A 22,257-nucleotide genomic window follows, 5' to 3' on the forward strand; every position below is an offset into this window, starting at 1 on the left:
AGCAAACCATAACAATACACGTACACATATATAAGTCCGAGCTATGCATATTCAGTAGCTTCTTCAGATTCTCAGTTATGAATAAAGAGTTGAGGAATTAACTTGCTAAAAAAAAAAACAACCTAAGACCACACAATGAGCAATGTTCTCCTGGATTAGCAGCATGTTCTGGGAGGTAGTGATTTTCATTGGCAAGGAATCTTTCTTTTTGACCTGTTACTCTCTCTCTAATAAATCTATAACCCACTTGAACAATGTAGTGAAGAACAAGGGTTTAAAACAAATGACTTAGAAAAACAAAGGGAGGGAGAGATGAATGCCTCATTCAAGGGTGGAGAGCAGTCTCCAGAAGTTATTACGAGAGTAGAACAGAAAGCAGGGGGGATAAAAGGGGGGAGAAAAAAATCCAGCCAAAATTCCCCTGCAATTCTGCTCAAGGCTAGGTAACTTTTCTCCTTTTTTTTTTTAATCACATGATGTAGTTATTGATCCTTCCCCAAATCACACTCTTAATTGCAGCTCATCGACAAATGAATATTTTAATGCATACATTTCCTGCTAATTATCACCTGGACCAGTCCTTAATTAGATTTCAACACTCATTTAATTAACCCTGATCCAAGAGACTGTTTGGTAACCTGGATCTAATGATTTAAACCTATTTGTAGCTATATTGGAGGGAGGCACTTCTCCACAGCAGATTAGGTGGTTCAAAGCTGCTGTCGTAGTCTGCAGAGCGGATGCTGCAGTGTAGAGGGCAGAATGCAGCCTGGAGGATTGTGAAGCTCAATAAGGTGAATGAGTGTTCATCTCTCCAAGTAGGTTTTGAAGATGTGACCAGAACTGGTTAGCAGAACAGGGAAGTGTAAATAAGTTGATAACTTTTTCCTACCCCTTTTCTTTCTCTCTCTTTTTGCTCTGGAAGTCTTCGGGTCAGAGATCTGCCTCAGGAACTGGCTGATGCCTGGCTCGTGTTTTTGAAAATCAGGCTATTATTGTAAATGGCATCATGAAAACATGGGTAGCCTCCATATGAAGTTCTTGCCCTTGGAGTGTTCTTCCCTCCTGATGTGAGTTGTAGTGACTGCACAGCAGCTGTTTGACCCAATGGAATCTGAGACTGCCTCTTATGAGATGTTTTTCTGGGTTGCCTGTCACAGCAGGACTTTGGGGCTCTTTGAACATCACTTTACATACGCAGGGCAGAAAGGCCACTGGCAAATAGACACAAGTTATAGCATGCACAACAAAGAAAGAGGAGAAAATGGAGAGTTTTTTTTTTTTTTTTTTTTTTTAAGAGTGTTCTGTGAAGAGATTTATGTGTAAGCAGTTAATAAATACGTAGCCAATGGAGGCTGGAGGTGCTGCATTGTTCCTGAATATGAAGATTGACCTTGGGATGGATATTCTCTGGTTGGAAATGGTTCCTTGCATCTAGTCTTTTCACATGACCTGAAGGAAAACAGGCAGCAAAATCTACCAGATAACTCCACTCAGAAGTCTTTGCAGAGGAGCCAAACAATGCTGCCTACCTACACTAACCACAAAATTACTGGTTGCTCCAGTGACTTCCACTAATCCACTGGATAACTTTAGAAAGACCATGCAATGGGGCAGATTTTCAATAGGATAAAAACCCCTGAGCCCTTCATCTAGACTATTTATTGCTTTCCCCAAGCAGTTAAATCATGGTGTAAATCAGCCTTTGTCTGCTGACAGAGGCAATAGGCCTGATCCACGCAGTAATTTAATAGTAATACACAAGCTCTCCCTTGTTCTCTCTGGTTGTTGGACTGGACCTCATAATTACAAACTCCCAAGAGAGTTACAATGGTTAGGTCACTAATGATTGAAATGCACTTTGATATCTGTGTGTAAATTCTCCATTTTACCAATGGACAGATCTGTTTATTTCTCTGCCTCGTAGATCCACAGTCAAAAGAGACTGTTATGAAACTGAGCATTTCTACTAACGCTTCTGCAATACGCTACTTGGAATTGCTATTTATCTCCTTTCTGATCATATCAACTTCCTTTTTCAAGTGTTTTGATATGTCCTGATGGAAAGAATAATATAAGGGCTAAATATTCTTTCTCAGGCCAACAGGTCTACTTAATATGACTATCTTGCTTCCCATCCCCCACCCACGTGTGGTAATGAATTGCTCCCTTTAGTCAGCAGAGTTAGATGTTCACTGGGCTGGTGCRGTGAGGAAAAAAATGGAGGAAAAATCACCCTGCGCCACACTCACTTTGTAATCCCTAATCAGAGTCCTCTGTGGGAAAAACTAATTTCCCAACCTGTCTTGACATGTGAAATAAAGTCATTCTTGAAAACGGAGCTTGACAGGTTGCTTGTGAAATTTCATATTCAACTAAAAATAAAATATCCATCCATTGATATTTCATTTAAAGGCAAAGGAAAACAAATCTTTTGCCTGGTTGTCGGGACTGTTTTCCATTAGTTATCGCCTTCTAAATGGAGCATATACACAAATTAGAGCATAAGCTTTAGAGAAGACCAAATAATACTGCCCAGCATCAGGGAAACCTGCTACTCCCTAGAACAATATTCATAGGAAAAATCTTGTGAAATTATTTTCTTGTAGAAAATTCATATCTGAATTTTCTTATTCTGTCAGTCCCATAAGTCACTTCCGACTCAGTAGGTTACCTAGTTCTACAAATGCTTAGACATCWTTTTCCTGAAGAGCTGGTGAGTTTGGGCCTAATTCACCATAGTTCTTAAGCTTGTGTTTAAGAAATATGTAAGCTTAATGGATGTCCCACTGGGGGTAAGCATATATTTAAATACTTTCTTGCAAGAGTAGGGGAATGTCTCTCATACAGGTGAACTTCAATCAGTTGTTTAGCTGAAATGGAGCCACTTAAAAGTTCTGAGCCAAAACTACTTTTAAAATGCTTGTTAAATTTACAAATGTTTACATCAAAAACTTTGGTCACTGGAGCAATGTCAAAGATAGCCCAGCTTTGAATGAAGGGTTGGGCCAAATGATCTTCTCAGATCCCTTACAACCTAAATCATTCTATTATTTAAAGAGTACAGGAAATCTGAATGTGTAAATTCCATCAAGGACCTTTCAAAATGTCAGCCTTGCATACCAACTGAGATGCCTAAATGAACAGGTCCTACCGGATACTTCCCATTTGGGAAACAGACTATCTGCGTAAGTGTCACCATGTGAAGAGGGTTGCTCTTGTTTGAAATTGTAGCCTGRGCATCCTCTTTGCAACTGCAAAGCAGAGCCTAGTGGATGCTGATCTTCAGAAGCCATGTTGGGCAGTAATTCTACACAAGGATCCTTGACATTAGGTATGAAAGCCAAAGGAGGATTTCTTTTTTTCCAACCCCATCAGATCAGGGCATTTTATATGATGCCTCACAAGTTTGAAAATGAAACTGGATTTTGTTGGAAAAGCCTGTGTATCTTTACTGAGAAGAGGGCTGCTGAATTACCTTGTGGGGGCATGACCCCAACTTGGGATTTTAGGCAAGTGAAAAAGAAGCTACTATTCAATTAAAACTGTAGCGCAGAGGGAATTTTAGCTAGGTAGAAATGTAATTACCCATGCTGGAAGATGGCCAGAAGACCAGGACTAACATCCCTCTCCTCTTGTGAAATATGTTATGTTTTTCTGCACTCAGGGCTTCAATTTCATGTCTCATCTGAAAGATGAGTAGGATGGCAGTCACTAGGAGTGATTTCAACTGCACAGTCCTGAGAGCTGGCTTAGACACACTCGAGACGAGAGTGACAGAGACAGAGTTGGGAAAGGAGGCATTCATCCAGGGCTGGAGTGACAGAGCCTTTGATAACGCCTCTCCCTTGGTAGAGGGGATTCTTCATGCAATGTCTAAGAAAAGAGAGTTGCTGCAGGTACTTCCCATCACAGATCTCCAGAGCTGTAATTTATTTGGAGTGGAAGCTTGATTTAGTTTTCACTTGCCCATACACTACTTAGCAGGTGTCTCTCTGAGCTAAAATTATTGCTTTCCACAGGGCAACAGAATCATTGACTTCAGATGACATTGTACCCAATTCTAATTAAAAAGAACTCGATATATAGCCCAGGTATTTGTATCTCCCTCAATTCAAAGCCAGATATCCAAACAACCTAAGCTTCAAAGCCGAGTTGCTCTAGCAGGTCTGCATCTTTTAGCTCAGTCTGTGCGTGATAAAAGTCCTCACAGAATCATTTGCTTTCCTTAATGCATTATAAAGTGGTAAGTGTTTTTATTTCAGTAGGTTTAAAGTTCTTTTCCACTGTTTAAAAATATGAGAGCAATAAGTAATACTTTTTTTCCAAGAAAAACTTTAAATCTAGAATTTAAAAGAAAATTTTGTAGGTTTCTCTCTCCCACTAAGAGTAACAGATTTTGTGGAAAACATATATTTATTTCTGATTTTAGTAAAAACACATTTTCCTTGAAAAATGCTCTTGCAGTGACAAATGTCGAATGCTTGTAATTTTAAAAAAAGAATTATTATTACTGTTGAGAAAGTGCTTGGTAGCTGTAGAACAGAGCTCGGTGATTGGTAGTATCTAAGTGATCACAGCTCAAAAAGGATAGTACCTCTCCTCTGATCTAAAAAGGCAAGGCTGAAAATAAGACAAGTGAAACAACCCCAGGGCCATAAAGCGAATTGTCTATTGTCACAGCAGGGCAGCATCACAACCAGGTGTGGAGCCCGTAATGCTTCAGAACTCTGCTCACATGAAGCCTGYTGTTCCCTGGCAGCTGAGGACGAGGACATAAACAGTCTAAGATGACATGGAAAGAAATTGAAGTTGAGGAAGAGCTGGCAAACTGAGGAAATACATATAAAGTGTGCATGTGGCATAGTCAGAAGAACATTGCAACATCAATGAGTTGCAAACACATTGGACGCTACTTGGCATCCTAGATCACTGTTAYGCCATATCACTTTGCATTATCACAGTTTAAAGCATGTTTCTTGACTGGGAAAGTAAGTACTTGTAATTTTGCAGCATATTTAAAGTGAAGATGAATCATTAATTCTGAATCATTAATTCAAACTGAATCATTAATTAACAATGCAAGTCTTCTTACAGGAAGGTATTGGCCCTGTTTTAGGATGGTGACAAAGAAGCATGGAGTGCTGGTGGTCACCTGAAGCTACGAGATGATTAAAGTCAGTGTAGCTCTGTTGGTTTCAATGGAACAAGAAGTTGATTTATGCTGAAGAATCCAGCCTCATTGGCTTTCACTTCACTGAGACTGAAATGCATCCTTGCTGGGTGAGATTTGGCAGGCACTATTCCCTGTGAGTACCATACAGACCTTTAGGATGGGAAATGAAGCAGCTTGCCCTACCTGATTGTACTTGCCAGGAGTAATTAGAGGCAAAGCCACTGATGTCTGATGGAATGCTTCACAACTGTGAATTTGTGCGTACTTTTGATTTATGATCTCATTTGAAAGTTATTGTTTCAATCCAAACACATCTTTGCCCTGTAAAAAATTAATTTTGATCTTTGAATAACCCATTTGGTTAATACCTACTGAATCATTTAATATTGATTGAGTTTTGGAAAAGGGTAGTAGTCTACCCATTACCAAGATATTTCTGCCTTGCTTACAAGAATCTGCTGTCATTCTAGATTGAACATCTGAGCAGGGCTGGGAAGGAGTGGACTAAAACAAGTAGAAAACTCACTTAAACTAGTAGAAGCATCTAGAGTGATTTAATATTGTTCCAGAGACCACTTAAATCAAATAAATGGTCCCACTGATTTAAATGAGGTTTGGAGCAAAAGAGAGAAGAATAAGAAGAAGGAAGGAAGAAAAAAAACCCTAAAGCAAGCAGAATGATAAAGCGCTAATACTGACATCTTAATTTCCCCACTGTCCCCGCAATGGGAAGAGCACTGAGGGATTTGATGTTCCCCAGTGGAATTCCCTCCAGAAGGCTGGAAATACCCCTTTGGGGCAGGGAACATTTTATATCTCCTGGACTGCAGGTTTTTTAGATCTGATCTCCAAGAAAGGTCAGAGCTTGCGAATTATTTTAGCCTCACCAGGTCCTAATTTCATCCAATCGAGACAGGTGTTGAGCGCAGCGAGCCTCGCAGCGGCTGCTGTCGGTGCTGGGACTTTGACAGCGCTCAGCCGCGGCACTGCCTCTCTCCCGCCTTCGCTCCTGCTTCCCCCCCGGCTGCCTCCATGGATGTTGATTTAGTTCCCAACTCCCTTTGGACCCGTAAAGAGRCATTATGGTGCCAATTAGCTCCTTTTGTCTACATCGAGGCTGTGYGGCTCACAAGCAGTTATCACTCTTATCCCATTTGGAGGTAATGAATTCGGTGGCACAAAATGGTTTGGAGAGAAGAAAGAGCGAGAAAGCGCAGGGAAGACAGCAAGCGAAGCCTGTCACGTCTCACAGGCCTCTTAGCTGTCCTGCCAGATGCCTGCATGGCTACGGAGATGTGACTAGAGAAGAAAAGCAGCTCTGATGAGTACTCCGGCCCCAAAAGGCCATCTCCAGCGCCGGTATGATTCATACTCCCTGTCAGGCAGCTGGGCTGCCTGGCTTTCTATTCTGGGACCTAGAAACATGTGATTTATTAGTTCATTTATGGAACAAGGGGGAAGGGAGGGAACATGGTCTTATGATTTTATTTTATATTGAAGGAATTAAGGGAAATTATGGTAATACTAGGATGCTGCTGGCCCAAAGGACACAAAATCAGTTGTCATGGTGGCAGTGGTGGGGTGGGAAAGTCCACGAACCTCAGCCCATCTCTGGCCAAAAGTCACTGCCTTGAGGAAAAGTGAGCCTGAGCTATCAAGAGCCATTGGATTTTGATGGAACAAGTGCCTGCAAATTAACATCCAGGTATTATAAGCAGGTATTATATGTGCTTCTTTCATCCCAAAGGACAATGGGTCACTTTATAAATGGTGTTTAGGTGGCATATTCAGAAAAAAAATCATTCATTACAGAAGGGAGAGCTGAATATACTGCTGGTGAGTTATGAACAGTTTCTTAAAGCATTATTATTTTTTAATTGAAAGAATGGGTGTGTTGCATCTGGCCTTGAGTTTAGCAAGGCAGTCTGTTAAGCATATTGCATGGAGTATTTTCTTTACAGAGCTGTACATCAACAGTAAAAAGAAAAAATGTGTCTCACCCAGCATTTCCATTTTCTTTCATCAGCTCCTCCAAATCAACAGTGTAAAATCAGGCCTCAACCTTCTGTGAATCTGGGGAGATGGACTCATGTTGACAATATYCCACTCTGCCTCAGACTTTGTGACCTTTGGCAAGTAACTTTAAGGTAGATTCAGCTGCGAGGCACAGAGGGCACTAAAATGCTGGATTCTCAATGACTTTCGTTGGGAATTACCTTTGAAAATCCCATCTTTATCTTCTTGTATTCATGTAAAACATAGCTAATGACTTTTCCATTTTCTATTTAACCTGACAGCCTGAGGGGGTCAGTGATTCTCTGTCTGTGTGCTGGCTAGCACAAGGGGGTTTTATTAACTGAGGACTTGATGCCCTGCTGGAATCTAAATGAGAGTAAATTTTGCTGGTTAATTGATACTCTGAATCACGATCTGTTTAATTGTTATCTATTTGTTTATGGGATTGTCTAAGGTTCTGTTTATGTTACCTGGATATTTTGAAGATACTACAGGGAAGTGAGGTAGTAGACTGATGGCTTCAAGTTTGGCCTTCTTAATGCCATACTTTCCAGATTTAACTAAATATTAAGATTTAGATACTCAAGTTTTCCCCGGTTATTACTTCTGCACTGGGACCAGGAACAAGAATTGCTGCGACTTTGGCTACTATCTGGCTGAATATGCTTATTAATTGTGAATGAGACCAGTTCACTCCCAAACACTGTATTCTCTTGTTGCTTCCTTTACTTATCTCCTGTGCCCTTTCTCTTAGAGGGGAGTTCAGCTGACCTAATTGCAGTATGGAGTGTATTCTAGACAGTTTTGGTGTCTATTTTAAACCATAAGCTACTCAAGGGGMCTAAAGGGCATAGTCTCTCCTCATCAAGTGCAATAGAAGTGTAGATGACAACTTAGAGAGGACCCTAAAGTTTAATACTTTGAGTTAAACTTTGATGTAATTCTGCCAGGTAAGCCCTGGCCTTAGTAAGCTACCGAGTGTGGGAACTTTCCTTTAACAGCTTCATGTGGTCTTAGCACAAACCAATTCTATCTTAGGCTAATGACAACAACTTTTCCAACAATAATAGTTGGTAGAAATCACAAAGGAGTTGTTACTGAGAGGAAATCAACTAGAATACTAACAGGGTGAAGCTTCTTCCTGTTTAGGTGACAAACGAGCTGTGGCTCCACACACCAAGCTCCCAAATTTACTCATGTGACTAATTTGGTTGACCTCCTGAAGATGTGCCCTGTTGATAGAGGAATATGCTACAAATTTTGAACTACAGTCAAACTCTCCCAACTTTGTTGAAATGGCAGACCCTCCTCCCAAGCAGTAAAGGCTACCATGGGCCCAAAGACAGAAGAGTGGTGTGTAGCTGGATGCATGTGTATGTTTGTGTGTAAAAAGGAGGAGAGATGAGGAAAGTTTCTCCTATGAAAGAAGTGATCCAATTTGAAGCAAGTCCCCCATGGGAAGAGCTGTGACAGAGGCTGCTCTGTTCCTGTTAATTTTCACAGTGCAGCTGTCAGCGGGTCTGTAAATAGTACTCTGCGAAGCCAACACTTCCTATCCACACATCAACCATTCAATTAACAGAAGAACAGAAGAAGGAAATAAAGTGCACCACAGCCTTCTATCACGGCTTTGATGTTTCCCAGCAATTTATGAAAGTGTACACAAATCTAATTACAAGCCCCACTGCTTCCCATTTACATGGAGCTCCTCAAGTTCAGAGCTGTTTATATCAAAATAATTGTTAAAAATACCTCAACTGATCTATGGCATTGTGGCCCCCCACTCACMGAAGCCACCACGCCACTCCTCCCAGAGAGTTTCTGTCGGCTCAGCACTTTGGTGCCAGCATGCATGCATAATAAAAACTGCTTCCCCACCGCTCTGCAAGCGAGGTGCCTGGGCTACAACTTCATCATGCCACAAAGGCCTATTTTCTGTCTTTCTTCCACCTGCTCAGAGCTCCTTCTGCCGACTCTCACTGCTTTCCCTTCCATTCCTAATTCGCCTAAATATTCCTCTGCTGTGTTGACAAGGGGTGAGAACAGCTGCTCAACCACTTTCCATAATGGGTCTGTGTCTGAAGTCAACTTCACGGTGCTTTGCAAAGTCTTAACTGCACTGCACAGCAATAATAGCAGTCATAAATGTAAGCCAGGGTTGGTTTGCTTGATGGGGTGCCTGAGCATCCAGAGCCAGGAAGATACAAGTTGGTGTCCCATTTGCCATGAGTTTGAAAGGGGGCTGCTGCACATAATGATAATGACAGTTGCTTCTCAGGGGTGATTTCTAATAGTCTTACATTAAGTCGTTTTCATTTGGTGAACTAAATAGGTAAGAGATTCCTCCAGTGTAATGAACAACAAAAATCTCTTACAGTATGAAACAACAGCTCGCACATCGAATACAGGCAAGAAAAGAATCTCTTTGTCTAAAAATCAATCAYATTTAGTTGGGAATTTCAGTGCTATGACTGGATTTCAAGAAACATGGTGGATAGAGGGTGAGACTTAACATTTTTTGTGGTGTTGTCATATTTTGTTCAATAACAACAATTAGATAAGTGCACTTGTTAAAGAGAACCAACTGGTCTAAGAAAAAAAAAWTGTGATAGCTTCCTGATACATACTATATCCTGAGCAGTGACATAAAGTTGTTGTTGTCATTTAGGTTGATAAGAGCTGCACAGAAAATGTGATATTTCCTGTTGAATTTGCTTAAATGGAAGCCCCCAAGATAACAAAGTTTTGGGCTGTAGTATCTTTTTCTTTTTTTTGAAGTTCATCTAAGTTTTATTTTTCTCTGAACAGTAGACATCTGTTCAGTACTTGTATCCAAATCTCACATTTTCCTTTCTTTTCACAAAACCAGAGATTCCATCAGAAAAGTAATTTTAAAAGAAAATTTTCAGCTACGAATAAACAGTCTTGGGATGTTATTGCACTGATGCAGAAGAAATGCTGTAGTTTGACCAAAATGATGTAGAGATTTCTAGAACAAAACARAAGATTACTTAGCCTATGTAATGGGTTAGATTACAGGATTCTAGAGGTCTTAAAGGCCTTGATGTTCATTAAAAAAAGAGAGAAATGGAATGAACATAGTGCTGACTGTTGGTGCAGGGTACATTCGAAGTACACCTACTAGATGAGGTATATTAGAGGTTTCATATGCCAGCATGCCTAACTTCAAATCCTGAGTCATTTTATTTGGGCAGCAGATACCCAGAATAGGGTGYGAAGTCAGGTCAGCTCCAAGCTGTTTGCCTCTGCTCCTTCAGTGGTCAGTGAGGGAGGTGGATGCCCCTGAGGATGACCAGGCAAACTTAAAGTAAACATCCAACGTACACGAGGTGAATAACCACCTGAAGAGAGGCCAAACGAATAGCCTAAATATCCGACTTCCAGGAGGCTCATGTTAGTTGGAACTTACTCTAGATCTTTAGCTTGAGCAAGAGTGTTGTGTCAATTACATGTACAGCAGAGGGACCTCAAGGAAGCAAAGGCAATTGTAGATTCTCAGGCAGGAAGCAAATGCTTTTTGCCTTTGTTTTGTTTTTAAGCAGTGAGGGTCCTCTGTCTTTCTGAGCTATACTTCCAGTAACTAAACACTATTTTGAATCTCACAGACCATAGGAATGCAATACCTAGAATTAGCTAAAAAAGAACACTTGTATTTGGGTCTTGCATTGAAAGGTTTCAAAATCTGTTTTTCTAAAACAAAATACCTCCAGAGGTATCTATGTCTCTCTCTTGATTATAATCAAGAAACATGTATTTAGATGACAAGTGCAGACATAGTTCCTAAACTTTGAGAYATCTCAAGTTAAGTGAGGCAAGTTTCACCTCAGGTATTCAGTCTATTGCTGTTATTGAAATTTCCATTATAATTAATGAAAGAGACAGGCATGTCTTAAAGGTGATTCATACCATCCTAACATAGATATAAAAGAGGAAGAATGTATAGCTCTTTAGAAGTGTATCTCTTTCTGCTTCGTTTATGGAAGAACATTTGCAACAGATTATAAATCTTTAGACCATTAAATCAAATGACTCAAACACCGTTTCTCACCTTATTTCCCTATATGCAAAATAGGTGCGATAGCACCATTTTACCTCTCCCAGGAATATATTCATGAGAAGAAATTTTGAGGTGGCCTGGTGAGTAAGTTAGTCAAAAAGAGATGCAACGGTAGCATATTTTTGACCCTGAGTTCTGTCTGGGTAGGATTAAGGCTGCTGTGATTTAGGTATGAAGTAATGAGAGCGCAGAGGAGACTTTATTCTGTGTGGGTGGATGGACAAGGCCATATCTTAGATGTGTTGCGCAGAAAGACTTTTCAAATTCGGCTGTCACCCGGATGTGAAGACATGGAGAGAAAGAGAAAAATGAGCTGAAGATGATGCCTAGGTAGGAACATGACTGACAGGTAGGATGATAACATTGTCCACAGTGATTGAGAATGGAGGCAGAGGAGAGGAGAGACAGTGTTTGGGAGGAAAAGTCTAAGAACTCTGTTTTATTCATATTGAGCTTGATCTGACAGCTAGACWTCCACTAGAAGATGTTGGGAAAACAGGCCAAGATTTTAGTTTCGACAGGAGTCAGTCCTGGAGAAATTAGATCTGCAAATTGTCACTACAGAAATAGTAGCTGAATATGTGTTCATGGATAAGACTGGTAGGGACAAGGCTTGTAGAGAGAAGGGAAGAGAACCAAGTAAAAGAGACCCATTTATGCCTCCATATGTGTGGAGAAGAGACAGGAGAGGACAAAGTCATCAAAGCTGAGGTGATCATTATTAATATATTATAAATACAAGCAAGAGTAGATGAGTACACAAAAATGTTGACACCCCCTCCTATGAAGGCAGACATGAAGTTGATAGGTAATATGGTTTAAAGGGACGAAAGAAGGTATTCTTGGTAGCTCAATGCAGAAAGAACTTCTAGCCTGCTGAGAAGTCAGAGATTTGGGGAAAGTTATTACTCAAAATAATTGCTTTGTGTGAAAATTTAGCACTTTCAGACTTGCTTGGTYTGCAGTGGAGGTGGGGCCCCAGAATAAATGAGCGCCTCATATGGAGAAGTGGGTTTGTGATGSATGACAGGCACCTGTCCAAGGAAAGGTTAAAAAAATAAATAAATAAGAAACTTTCATAAAAAAAAGTTGCCTTTTGAAACTATTAGGCAACATATGTTGTGTGAACAGGAAGTCACAGTAGAGCAATAATCCTGACAGCTGTGGAGAAACAGGAGTCTGCTGCAGGAACGAACGGCTCGAGACCTGACAAGAATGATGATGGATGCCCCATTGGTAGTACATGAGGACAAGGCAAGAGACATTTAAATTGGCTGAACCACAGGAACAATTTTGAGCTGGCATCGCAGCCGGACAAATCAGGCCAGTCCTAATGGTTAGAGAAATGGGAGGGTGTCTGAAAGAAGATGGCAGCAGTGCACCCCTCCTTTCCAAGGACGAGGGCTACATCGCTGTCTCACCACGAGGTGGCTGCATTTCTCTGTGAACATCCAAACCCTGAAAGAAGCTGAGCACCCTGCAGCTCCATAAAAGAAAATGGGGAAAGAGATCATTTGTAGGATTTGGCCCATCTCTTTCAAAGTGTCTAAAGCATTTTGAGGCCCTGTGGGAGGAAAGCAATGTGCACATATTGTCTTAATCAAGTGATAGTTGCTCGACAGGTCTTAGCTTGTTAGCTGAGCCATAGCAACTGCCTGCATGCCTGCTGCTGGCTCATGGGTGATACGAGGCAATGTAACATAACTAAGCTCACAATGAAGAGGATTAAACTAAAAATTTCTCCTCGCATTTTCTGTGAACTTAGAGTATGCACAKGGACAGTTAACTGAGGTTTGGCCAATTCATGGAAACTTGTCAAAGCATGGAAACTTCGATTGTGAGTTTGAGATGTATGTAAAATAAAGGTCAAATTGTGATGCCTTTTCAGTGCCCAGATTTGATTATTCAAGAACCTTTCTATAAAAGGTATTTGAACTACATAAGTCAACAGGAAAAATGGCTACATAAGAAATTAGTTGATGAAATGGACAAATTCTGCATTGACGCACACATCCTGAGCTCAGTCGCCTTCAGTAGGATGGAACAGAAATCTGCTCCAAAGTAGTCAAGAGATTCCCCCTAMCCCCCACCCCATCACCAAAGAGCACTGAAAACAGGAAGGATAATGGCTGGAGAAGGGAATGGATATTGTGTGCATATTAGAATTAGCCAAAATCTTTAACATCCCTTGGGTTTTGTTTTTCTCCCCAGTCTTCCCTTCACCTCTGCCATTACCTGAGTTGTATGTTTTTGGGGGGACAAGCACTGACTTTTTATTACACCTCTTTGCAGTATTGTACTCTGTGGAACTGCAAGTGCTTCTAAGCTGACACCAGCAATATCACTTTGCACCAAGGATTCAGAGAAAGTCATTAAAAGCACCTCTTTGGACATCTTGCCTTAAACAGGTGACAGTATTTCACTATGAGATATCAGCATCAAGCCCAATATCCAGTTGAATCTTTTAGGAGGAGATTCCCAGTCTTGATTGTGGAACTTCAAAAAACTGAAAACCCCTCTGTGAGGAGGTTGTTTTTAACACTGTTACATGCTTTTTTCTTTTTTTGTCTAGATTCAGAAGAATGACATCTTTCTAATTTGCTACTATCAGAAATGCTTCTCCTCTCTGTAAAGAACTTTCCTCTTTCCTCCCTGCAAAGATGTAGAGACAAACTGCCAGTCACGTGTTAAACTGCTTTGGATAAATTCATAAATTCAGACTCGAGATTCTCACTGAAAAGGATATTTTGCAATCTTAAATTTSAGCTTTCCTGTGTACTTTCCACATTGTCAACAAGTTTCTGAATAATTATTAATAAAAATAATATACTATTGATGATTGATAAACTAAAACATTGGACCAGATTGTCTTTTCTTGCTGACACTAGAATGCCTTACATTGCTGTTGGTCTGTGTGATGGTGTAGAAATACCTTTTTGCAGAGAAAATATATTTCCATTTTCTTTCTACTTCTCTGAACTATCAGGCTGGAAACTCCTTACTAGTCATTAGTCAAAGCAGAATGATCCCTCAAAGGTTTCCTGCAAGATTCAGTAGCTGGTTTGACTATCTTTCAAAAGTTGAATGTAGGGGAYAGCGTTTAGGCCTCAGTAGGCACTTCTGCCATAGCGGGGGAGTGGTGTAAATTACCCATCACTGTGTGATTTGTCTGTAAATTCTAATGCCATTATGCATGTACACTGCTCTCTGCTGAATACTGACAAAAAGTCCTTTATTGTTCACCCAGAGGTAGTGACCCTTTGGGGGGAGAAAACAAACAAGCCATTAGATTCAAGTTTCTGCTYGATTCAACCCACTGAAACTTAAAAAGTTACAGTCATGGTGAGCTTGACCCAATGTTTCTGGCACCTGCAAATCATATGTCTTTTTTTCAGGTCATCAAAATGGCTGGCRACAGGACACAGCACCCCCTGACATTGTSAKWKYRYRMWMTSACAATGTCATCCTGGCCTTTCCACTGACTACCCAAACGCACCCAAGGCCCTGCATGCCTGAGCTGTTATTCATCTTTCCTAGAAGATGAGCTGCAGACAAGAAATAAATCATTCTTTCTCCTCAGAAAGGCCACAGGGCAGCAAAGCCTGGACCAATTCGCTGGCTACTTTTCCCCATATAATAGAGCTACTCACCGGCATTGTCTGGCTGCCATGCAAGGCATTGATGGCTGCTTGGGCCTCTGCATGTGAAGAGTATTTCACAAATGCACACCCTGAAAAAGAGCATAAAAAATGTTGTATGGATACCAAGAAAAGCCCATCTAGCAGAGTATGCTGCTCAGAGAACTGGTCAGTAATGAAGCTAGTGGAGAAAGTATAACAAGCAAATGTGTTCCCGGTCATCCCTTCCCAACATCTAGCCATCAGCAGCGCAAGGWCCTCTTGAGGCAAAGTGGCACTCAGAAGTCCCACACTGCATACGAAGGGGAATCATGGACCCACCCTGAATGAACTTAGCGGGTGCCTCTTGCTTACATTTATCTATACAGCTTCCCATGCCAGAGTTGCACAATTTTATATTTTATTGTGGGAAAATGAATTCACTTTTATTTCTGTTAGACTTGCTTCCTGGATATTTTACTGAATGCCTCTCCCTCTTTTGTTATGAGAAAAAGCAAAGAATGGTGTTAAACAGCTATCAGAAAGCAGCATGTATTTATTACAAGCAACCATAGGCCAGCTTTACAGAAGGGATTTAGCCTACTCCAACACACACGGTACCTGTAGCTTACCACCATCTGGTAAAGCTCCGTTACAGACTGCTCAGAGCTTGTCTTGTCCTGAAATGGCTTTAGTCTGACAAAGCATGAAATAGTTTCCGATGAAGATGGGAGTGACCTGCATGCGACAACTGCCATCTTGGCCACCACTAAAGTCTGAACCTTACTCTTCCACAGCTAATGGTACGGTATGAGCTGCAGAGCCAGTGCCTGCATGGGTGGCTTCTTCTGGATGTTAGAGGAATGCAGGCAGCGCTTCTCTGGTCTGCCTTGTCACATGACAAATCTCACATTTTCTGGACTCTTGCATAATGGTTTAGGGCAGGAAGGTGCATTTATGAATATGTGCTAAAGTACAGAGAAATGATCAACACTTTGAAGAGTTATATGCACCACTAGAGTAGAACAAAGTACTGGTAACACTCTTAGCTATAAGCAAACTGACTCAGAGAGAGTCAGAGTAATTTCCATGTGCTAAGGTGGTTTTTGGAACAGACTAGAAAGATCTGAGAAGTTTTAGCTTCTATTTCCTTCTATTACTACTAAAGACTTTTGAGCTTTTAGAAGTTTGTAGAGTCCAAACCATTTCCCTAAAGGGATGCAGACCACTGGACAGGGGATCTCAGTCCCTGCAATWGGCCAGCTCTCCTTTATTTCCTTTGCTGCCTCTTCAGAAGGGGCCAGTACATCCCCAAAGATCATTATGGTTCAGGGCAAAAATGACAACATCAGAATATCTCAATTGCAAATGTGAAGAATAAGCCTTAAAGGTCACCCAAACCACAACAGCAGACAGAGAAAAGCAGCAACTGAAGAAAGCAATAGCAGCCTCTTCTAAAATAATATATATATATGAAATTAACTTACAATTAGGAGCTCTTTGCTTTGCATTGCCCCTCCCCACTCTGCTCAGACTGTATTTCAGGAAAAGCATAATGATTGCTGCTAATAGTTGGGTCTAATTTATAAGGAGCTGAGAGGAGACAATCACAAGAAAATGAGATAGATAAACTTCAGCTGGAAACAATAGGGATCAATTATGACATAATCGCAGCCCAGCTTTCCAGGACTCCTGAGATACTGCGCCTTCCTCTTCATTAATCAGAGATAATCCAGAATTAGGGTGTTTAATTATTTGCAGAGATTCTTTTGTACTTTCTGCCTCTAAAAAGAAGATACTGATTAGCAAGTACACAAAAGCTTTCTAGCTCCAGTCACCCGTTGCATTTAGAGCAGGATTTTTGGCTGCAGTTTTGCTGTCATATTGAAGTCTTCAGTTGCTTCAGGTGAAATTCATCCCTGTACTGTGGAASCTGCTGGATCAGTGGAGCTGTGTAAAGGCTGTAATGAAGGGAACAGGAGATATTTATCCAGTTTAATGTCAAAGATGCTAATAGGGTTTGTCCATTGCTCCCTTCTGCTGCCTCTGGTAGATTTTGTGGTAACRGGACAAATGAAAATTCAGCTTTCAGCAGTGTATGGAGGCCAGAGAATAGCAGAGGCTCTAACCCTTCAGTCCTTTTATTTGTGYGTTCAGTGGGATGACTTTTGTATACAACAACAAATGTGTATGTAACCTTCTTTCTGCCCACTGTCATCAGAATGCAGTCCAAGATCGTGAGCTGAGGACATGGGACGTATCACTCTCCTTAAAACAGTTCTGTCCATTTAATAGGAGCAGATCTAGAGTTTAAAGGGATTTTGACACACAGAGAGATACATAACTTGTGCTGAACAGGGAGTTACATGTACTCAAGTGTTTTTTCTTTCCTTCTTTCTGGACTATAGAGCTAGAAAGGCTGCTCTAACTGTCTTGTCAGGTCTCCTGCAGAACAGAGGCGATTGCAGAGTTGGGGCCTAAGGTTATCGTTGCTGAGAGTGTTAGACTCCTCTCTGGAGTTAGAAGTCTCTTGTGGGACTTCTGGCACTGCGGGATAACTTTACTTTCTGAGTTACTGAGGCAGAAAATTGCTGAATTGAATAAATAAAAACAGGCTGTCCAGAGAGCAGCAACACAGACTCCTTGGGTCCTCCTGTATCACTAAGCTGGATCCAGTCTCAGTTCAGGTCTCTCACCTGACACTCTGGTGCTCCTGGCTGCAGAGGCTGAGCTTTATGAGAAGGGGGTGCAGGAAGGCTCCTTCCTCTCCTCTGTCTCCCACGAGAGGTGGCCTCTACACTTCCCTTCAGGCAGAGAAATGCCCCAAATTCAGCTCTCCTTCTACCTGATTGCATGCTCCAACCACTCTGTGCCTGCCCTGGAGTTCCCTGTRCAGAAGGTATTTCTGTAGCCATGTGAAGGGTATGCCTCATGGCTCAGAACATCACCCATGGCTTCAGGTAAGGTCCAGGCCACTTTCTGGTTATGACTATGGTGAAGTCTAGGTGTGAAACTGGCAGCTACCTCCTTGGAGCAGTGCCTGCATCAAGATAGGTGGAGGACTTGGAGGCTCACCATARCACCTGGTGGAGTTCCAGGTAGTAGATTGGGTAGAACTGAAGCCTTTGCAATCTTATTGCTATCTGACACTTAGACAATCTGCCTAAATCTCAATATAGGTGAAAYTTAAGCCTTCTGGATCTTACCCAAAATAAGTAGCTCACAAGTGATATGTGTCATGTTGGTTTCTAGCAGATGGAAAACATTACAGACTGGGAATAATTTTGTGGGTGTTGTGGCTTGCTTGTCTGACTGTCTCTTAAGACAAGGGCACTACTTTTAACTTTTCTTTTGGATTGACTGCTCTGTGAGCATGTGTGTGTGTGTGTGTGTGTAAATTAGGAGCTTCACATTCTCAGTAAATAGCACGAGCAAATGGAAGCTGGTAATATTAACTCTGTCAAGGCTCAGTATTGATCCTGAACAGCTCAGTGAAATGCAAGCCCAGGACTGCAGCCCGCTAGCACTAATAATTAAGCTGGTTAGCAATATGGAGCTGCCACTCAGATTCAGACTTATAATGAAATTGTTGAAGAAAAAAATGAGAGAGAGAGAGAGAGAGAGAGAGAGCAAGAATGAATACAACTCTGCAGGCTGGATCTCCTTTGGTACCAGTTTCTTACAGATCTCGGACATTATTGCCTTTATTATTACTCAGTTTGACTCCTTTGTCATTAGATTTTATTCTGTACAATTCCAGGTGGAGGCAGATGGACATATGGCTTTTTTTTTTCTTTTATTTCCCCCAATTTACTGAGTTGTTCAGTGAATAGAGCATTTAATTGCCTATCATTATGATGGCTGAAGTTCCTCTAGGTCAACTCAGCCTATACCTTCCAGTGGGGCAGCCACCTTTTTTGGTGTCATAGAACTAACACAGCTAAAAAACAGTAGGAGGGTGCCCACAGTTTGTTTTCAGGCATTTGTATCAAGAAGATCGGGCTTTGCTGACTTGCATCAAACTGGTCCCTGCTGCCCTTTATTGCCAGTGTGAAGTCTCTTTCTGCCAGCAGTGATTTTATGGAACAGCAGTATCTTTCTCCAGCGTATCACTGTGGCTTGGTTTTTCCTCCTTCCTGTTGCAAAAATCTGCTGGTTGATCTTGTCACACGTCAAAATACCCAGTGAGATATGAACTGTATCAGCAGGACTGGTCTCTTCCCTGGTGCTGCATATTCCAGCACAGTTTATGATATATTATACGCAGATCAATATTTAATGGACGCATTATACTGTCAAGAGAAGAGGGCTTCCTATTCAAATTGAAGTTACTTTGTCTAGAAAGTGACTGGAAAAAAAATGGCCCTGATATTCAACAGAACAACCTCGTTCAGAAACTTAGGCTGTAGAAAAGGATYCCATGTGCTATCCAGGTAACAAGGAATGTCAGAAAAAATGGCAGGAGGAGATAAGGCATCCACGATTGAAAGTTAAACATTCACACATTTCAAACAATAAATGCCCAATGAGCATAATGTTTAAATCAGCCTCTGTACCCTTGCAATAGTGACAACTGATTGGTATATATCTATGCAARGGCCAGTTAAAGAAGGGGAAGACCTGGGGCTAGTGGGTAAGAAGTAAGCTGAGACAGCAGAGGTCTGTRTCTGGCTCTCCTGCCATACGGCCTCAGGGAGGCATTTTCTTGCTGCTGTTTTTCCCTTTGTCTTTACCTGCCTTATCCACCTAGACTCAGGCTATTTCGGAGCACAACCTCTTCCCTAAGGGATGTCTCTCCCTATGCAAGTTGGAGCTCTTGGATATTACCATGAGACAAGTAATAACATCTTAATGAGGTGCCAACTGAGTAGGGGTAGGAATTGGTGAGTCAGGATGTGACTTTGCTTAAAGGAAGGATGAGCCTATTTCCTGGGGAAAAGAACTCCCAACTTTCCTAGGGCAGGTGAGGAAAGCAAGTCTTGTAAGGATGTGAAGGCCTTGAAACRTGTTCAAAGGGAGGATGTGCCCTGCAAGCTAGCTGCAACAGGGGTTAGTTTGCATGCAGAGACAACTCATCAGGGGCATCTGTTTTTAACTGCAGTTAGCTCTCTGTTCTCCTGCATAAGTAGAGAGTGACCAGCAAAAAAATGGCCTCTCTTGGCAAATTTGACCCTTCCTAATGTAAGAGATGTTGTCCTRAAAGCCACCTAGTGAATGGGAAATAATATATATGCCAAGTCTGGGTCTAGCTTGAAGCTAAAGCCACAATGTGTCACAAGCCATCATCTTACCTTTGCTGTTGCCATCGGGTCCCCGAAGGATTGTGCACTCCTCGATGTTGCCAAATGCCTCGAATAGCCTGCGCACGTCATCTTCTGACTGCTGCTTATTGAGCATACCCACAAAGAGTTTTCTGTCTTCTAGAACAAAATAAAGAGATGCTTACCATATTTCAGGAGGGATGCGAAAGCCAAGATGGCTCAGTATCACATAAAAAAGAAACAGTGATTTTATTGAGATGACATGTTTGAAAAGCTGCTAGTCATTTCAGGTACCTGGCTTGAAATACCTTAATAGCATCCGATTTTCAGTGAGTACTTGAAAATAATTTGAGAATTAAAAAAAAAAAAAAAAAAGAAAGGAGAGGAGAGGAGGCTCCAAAAATTCATAGACAACTAAAAAATTTTAACAGCTTCTGAAAATCTGGAGTCTTCCAAATCAGCTCTTTCAGCTCCTGCAAGCTGACTGTGAAAATTGAGCAGAAACAACAGCATTGCTTAGACTGCCATCCAGAAGCAATGTAGATAAAGATGGCATATGTTATTTTTCAATTGGACTTTATTCCTATTTGTTAGGAGCCTTTTCAGTACTGTATAAAATTGCAGAAAAAATGTTTAACATAAGCTATTTTAAATCAGGAATGAATTAAATTTAACAGAAGTCACAGCCTTTAAATGGGGAGCTGTCATTCATACCCACTCACAGAGACGTACCTACAAATTTGKATGCATTTTTTTATATATGTATTTAATGCTCATTTGACATAAGCCGGAAGTTTTTGAAACATATATTGTTTTTTAAACSAGAAAGTTAACTTATATGAACACTAGTCTCTGAGATAGCTCAAGTAGTTGCTAWTTCATGTGAAAGCAGAATGTGGTCTGCAGGAAGATAATTGTATTTTGAATAAAKAAGGCTGTTTATACTTGGACTTAAACCAAGTATGGAGATCTCCAGTCCAGAAGCTGAAGGAAAGAAACACCTTTAAAAAMTGTTGGTGAAAACAGAGTAAATTGATGACCACTGAGTTGGTATAAAGATCTGAGGGCCCTGARTGTTGCTTCTAGATCAGGTTTATGTTAAAAGCATCATGACTAGTACTATACACCATTAAATAAGGAAAAAAAAAGTACATAGTTTACATCGTGTATGTAAACAGGCCATTTGCACATGATTCATAAATGTCTTATTTATCATTCATTAAACACTATGTAAATGTGTGAACCAAGAGTTTTTTTCAGAGCAGTTTACAGAGCAGATGTAACCAATTTGAATAAATACATGTAAATAAATAAATAAAGAAATACTTTGATTTTTTTTTATTTATTTATTTTTTAATGCACATGAACCTAAATCTGAACAAAACACTGGTTTGCAACAACCCTTTTCTGGTTGACTAATTGGGTGATTTATGTCAGTTTTGTTCGCTGAGAAATTGTTGGTGTAGGCAATCTGTTCTGCTTCAACCAGTGTTTGATCAAAATTCCCCTCTCCAAGATGCATCTGCAAATTGGCGTGTTGCTTTATAGCCTTGGATGAGGATAATTTTTCAGGTAKTGGGTAACCAGTGAGGATATTAGGAGCTTTCAGTCCTGCAGGGGAGTTACGCATATGAACTAGAAGTGTATTGCCCCTAGAAAACAGAGAGTTATGTTCCCTTCAGTTAGGCTGCTGAAATGATAGGRAAAAAATGGGTTGAGGCTACATACACATTTCTAATAGGGGAGAAAAAAAACAAGGACCCAAAGAAGACTTTTAAGCACCTCGAGAGAAACCATGGGATTGTCTTCCAATAGACAAGCTGAAAGCAAGAAATCTGCCTAAATTATGAGGAACTGATTAGTTAATAAAGGGTCTCTCTGAGGCCTTTGCTGGCAAAACAGAGGTCAGGCTTCAATGATGCATGAAGCCCTTGCTAACCCTGCATAGGTTGTTCCCACCTCAAGAGAAGCAGCTTTGGGCACCTCAAAGCCTCATTTTCTGGATGGATACGTTYGGGAAATAAAAATGACATGGGCAATTAAGCTCAGTGAAGTGACTCTGAACCCCAAGAATTGCATCTGGGGAACCTGTATAATCCCCACAGGATT

At 41.0% G+C, this 22,257-nt stretch overlaps 1 protein-coding gene across 1 annotated transcript in view; it reads right to left on the bottom strand.

The window, feature by feature from the left end:
- The window catches only part of CELF4 (CUGBP Elav-like family member 4), a 710,880-nt gene that overhangs the window by 86,714 nt on the left and 601,909 nt on the right, over positions 1-22,257 (bottom strand). Inside the window, exons 4-5 of the mRNA XM_085321945.1 lie at positions 20,179-20,307; positions 14,921-15,000 (exon numbers count right to left, since the gene is read on the bottom strand). Coding sequence (XP_085178071.1) covers positions 14,921-15,000; positions 20,179-20,307 — 209 coding nt within the window. The remainder of the gene's footprint in view (positions 1-14,920; positions 15,001-20,178; positions 20,308-22,257) is intronic.

The sequence above is a fragment of the Rhea americana genome, unplaced genomic scaffold, assembly GCF_003343005.1.
Source record: "Rhea americana isolate MKP2758 unplaced genomic scaffold, rheAme1 scaffold_73, whole genome shotgun sequence".
Classification (NCBI taxonomy): domain Eukaryota; kingdom Metazoa; phylum Chordata; class Aves; order Rheiformes; family Rheidae; genus Rhea; species Rhea americana.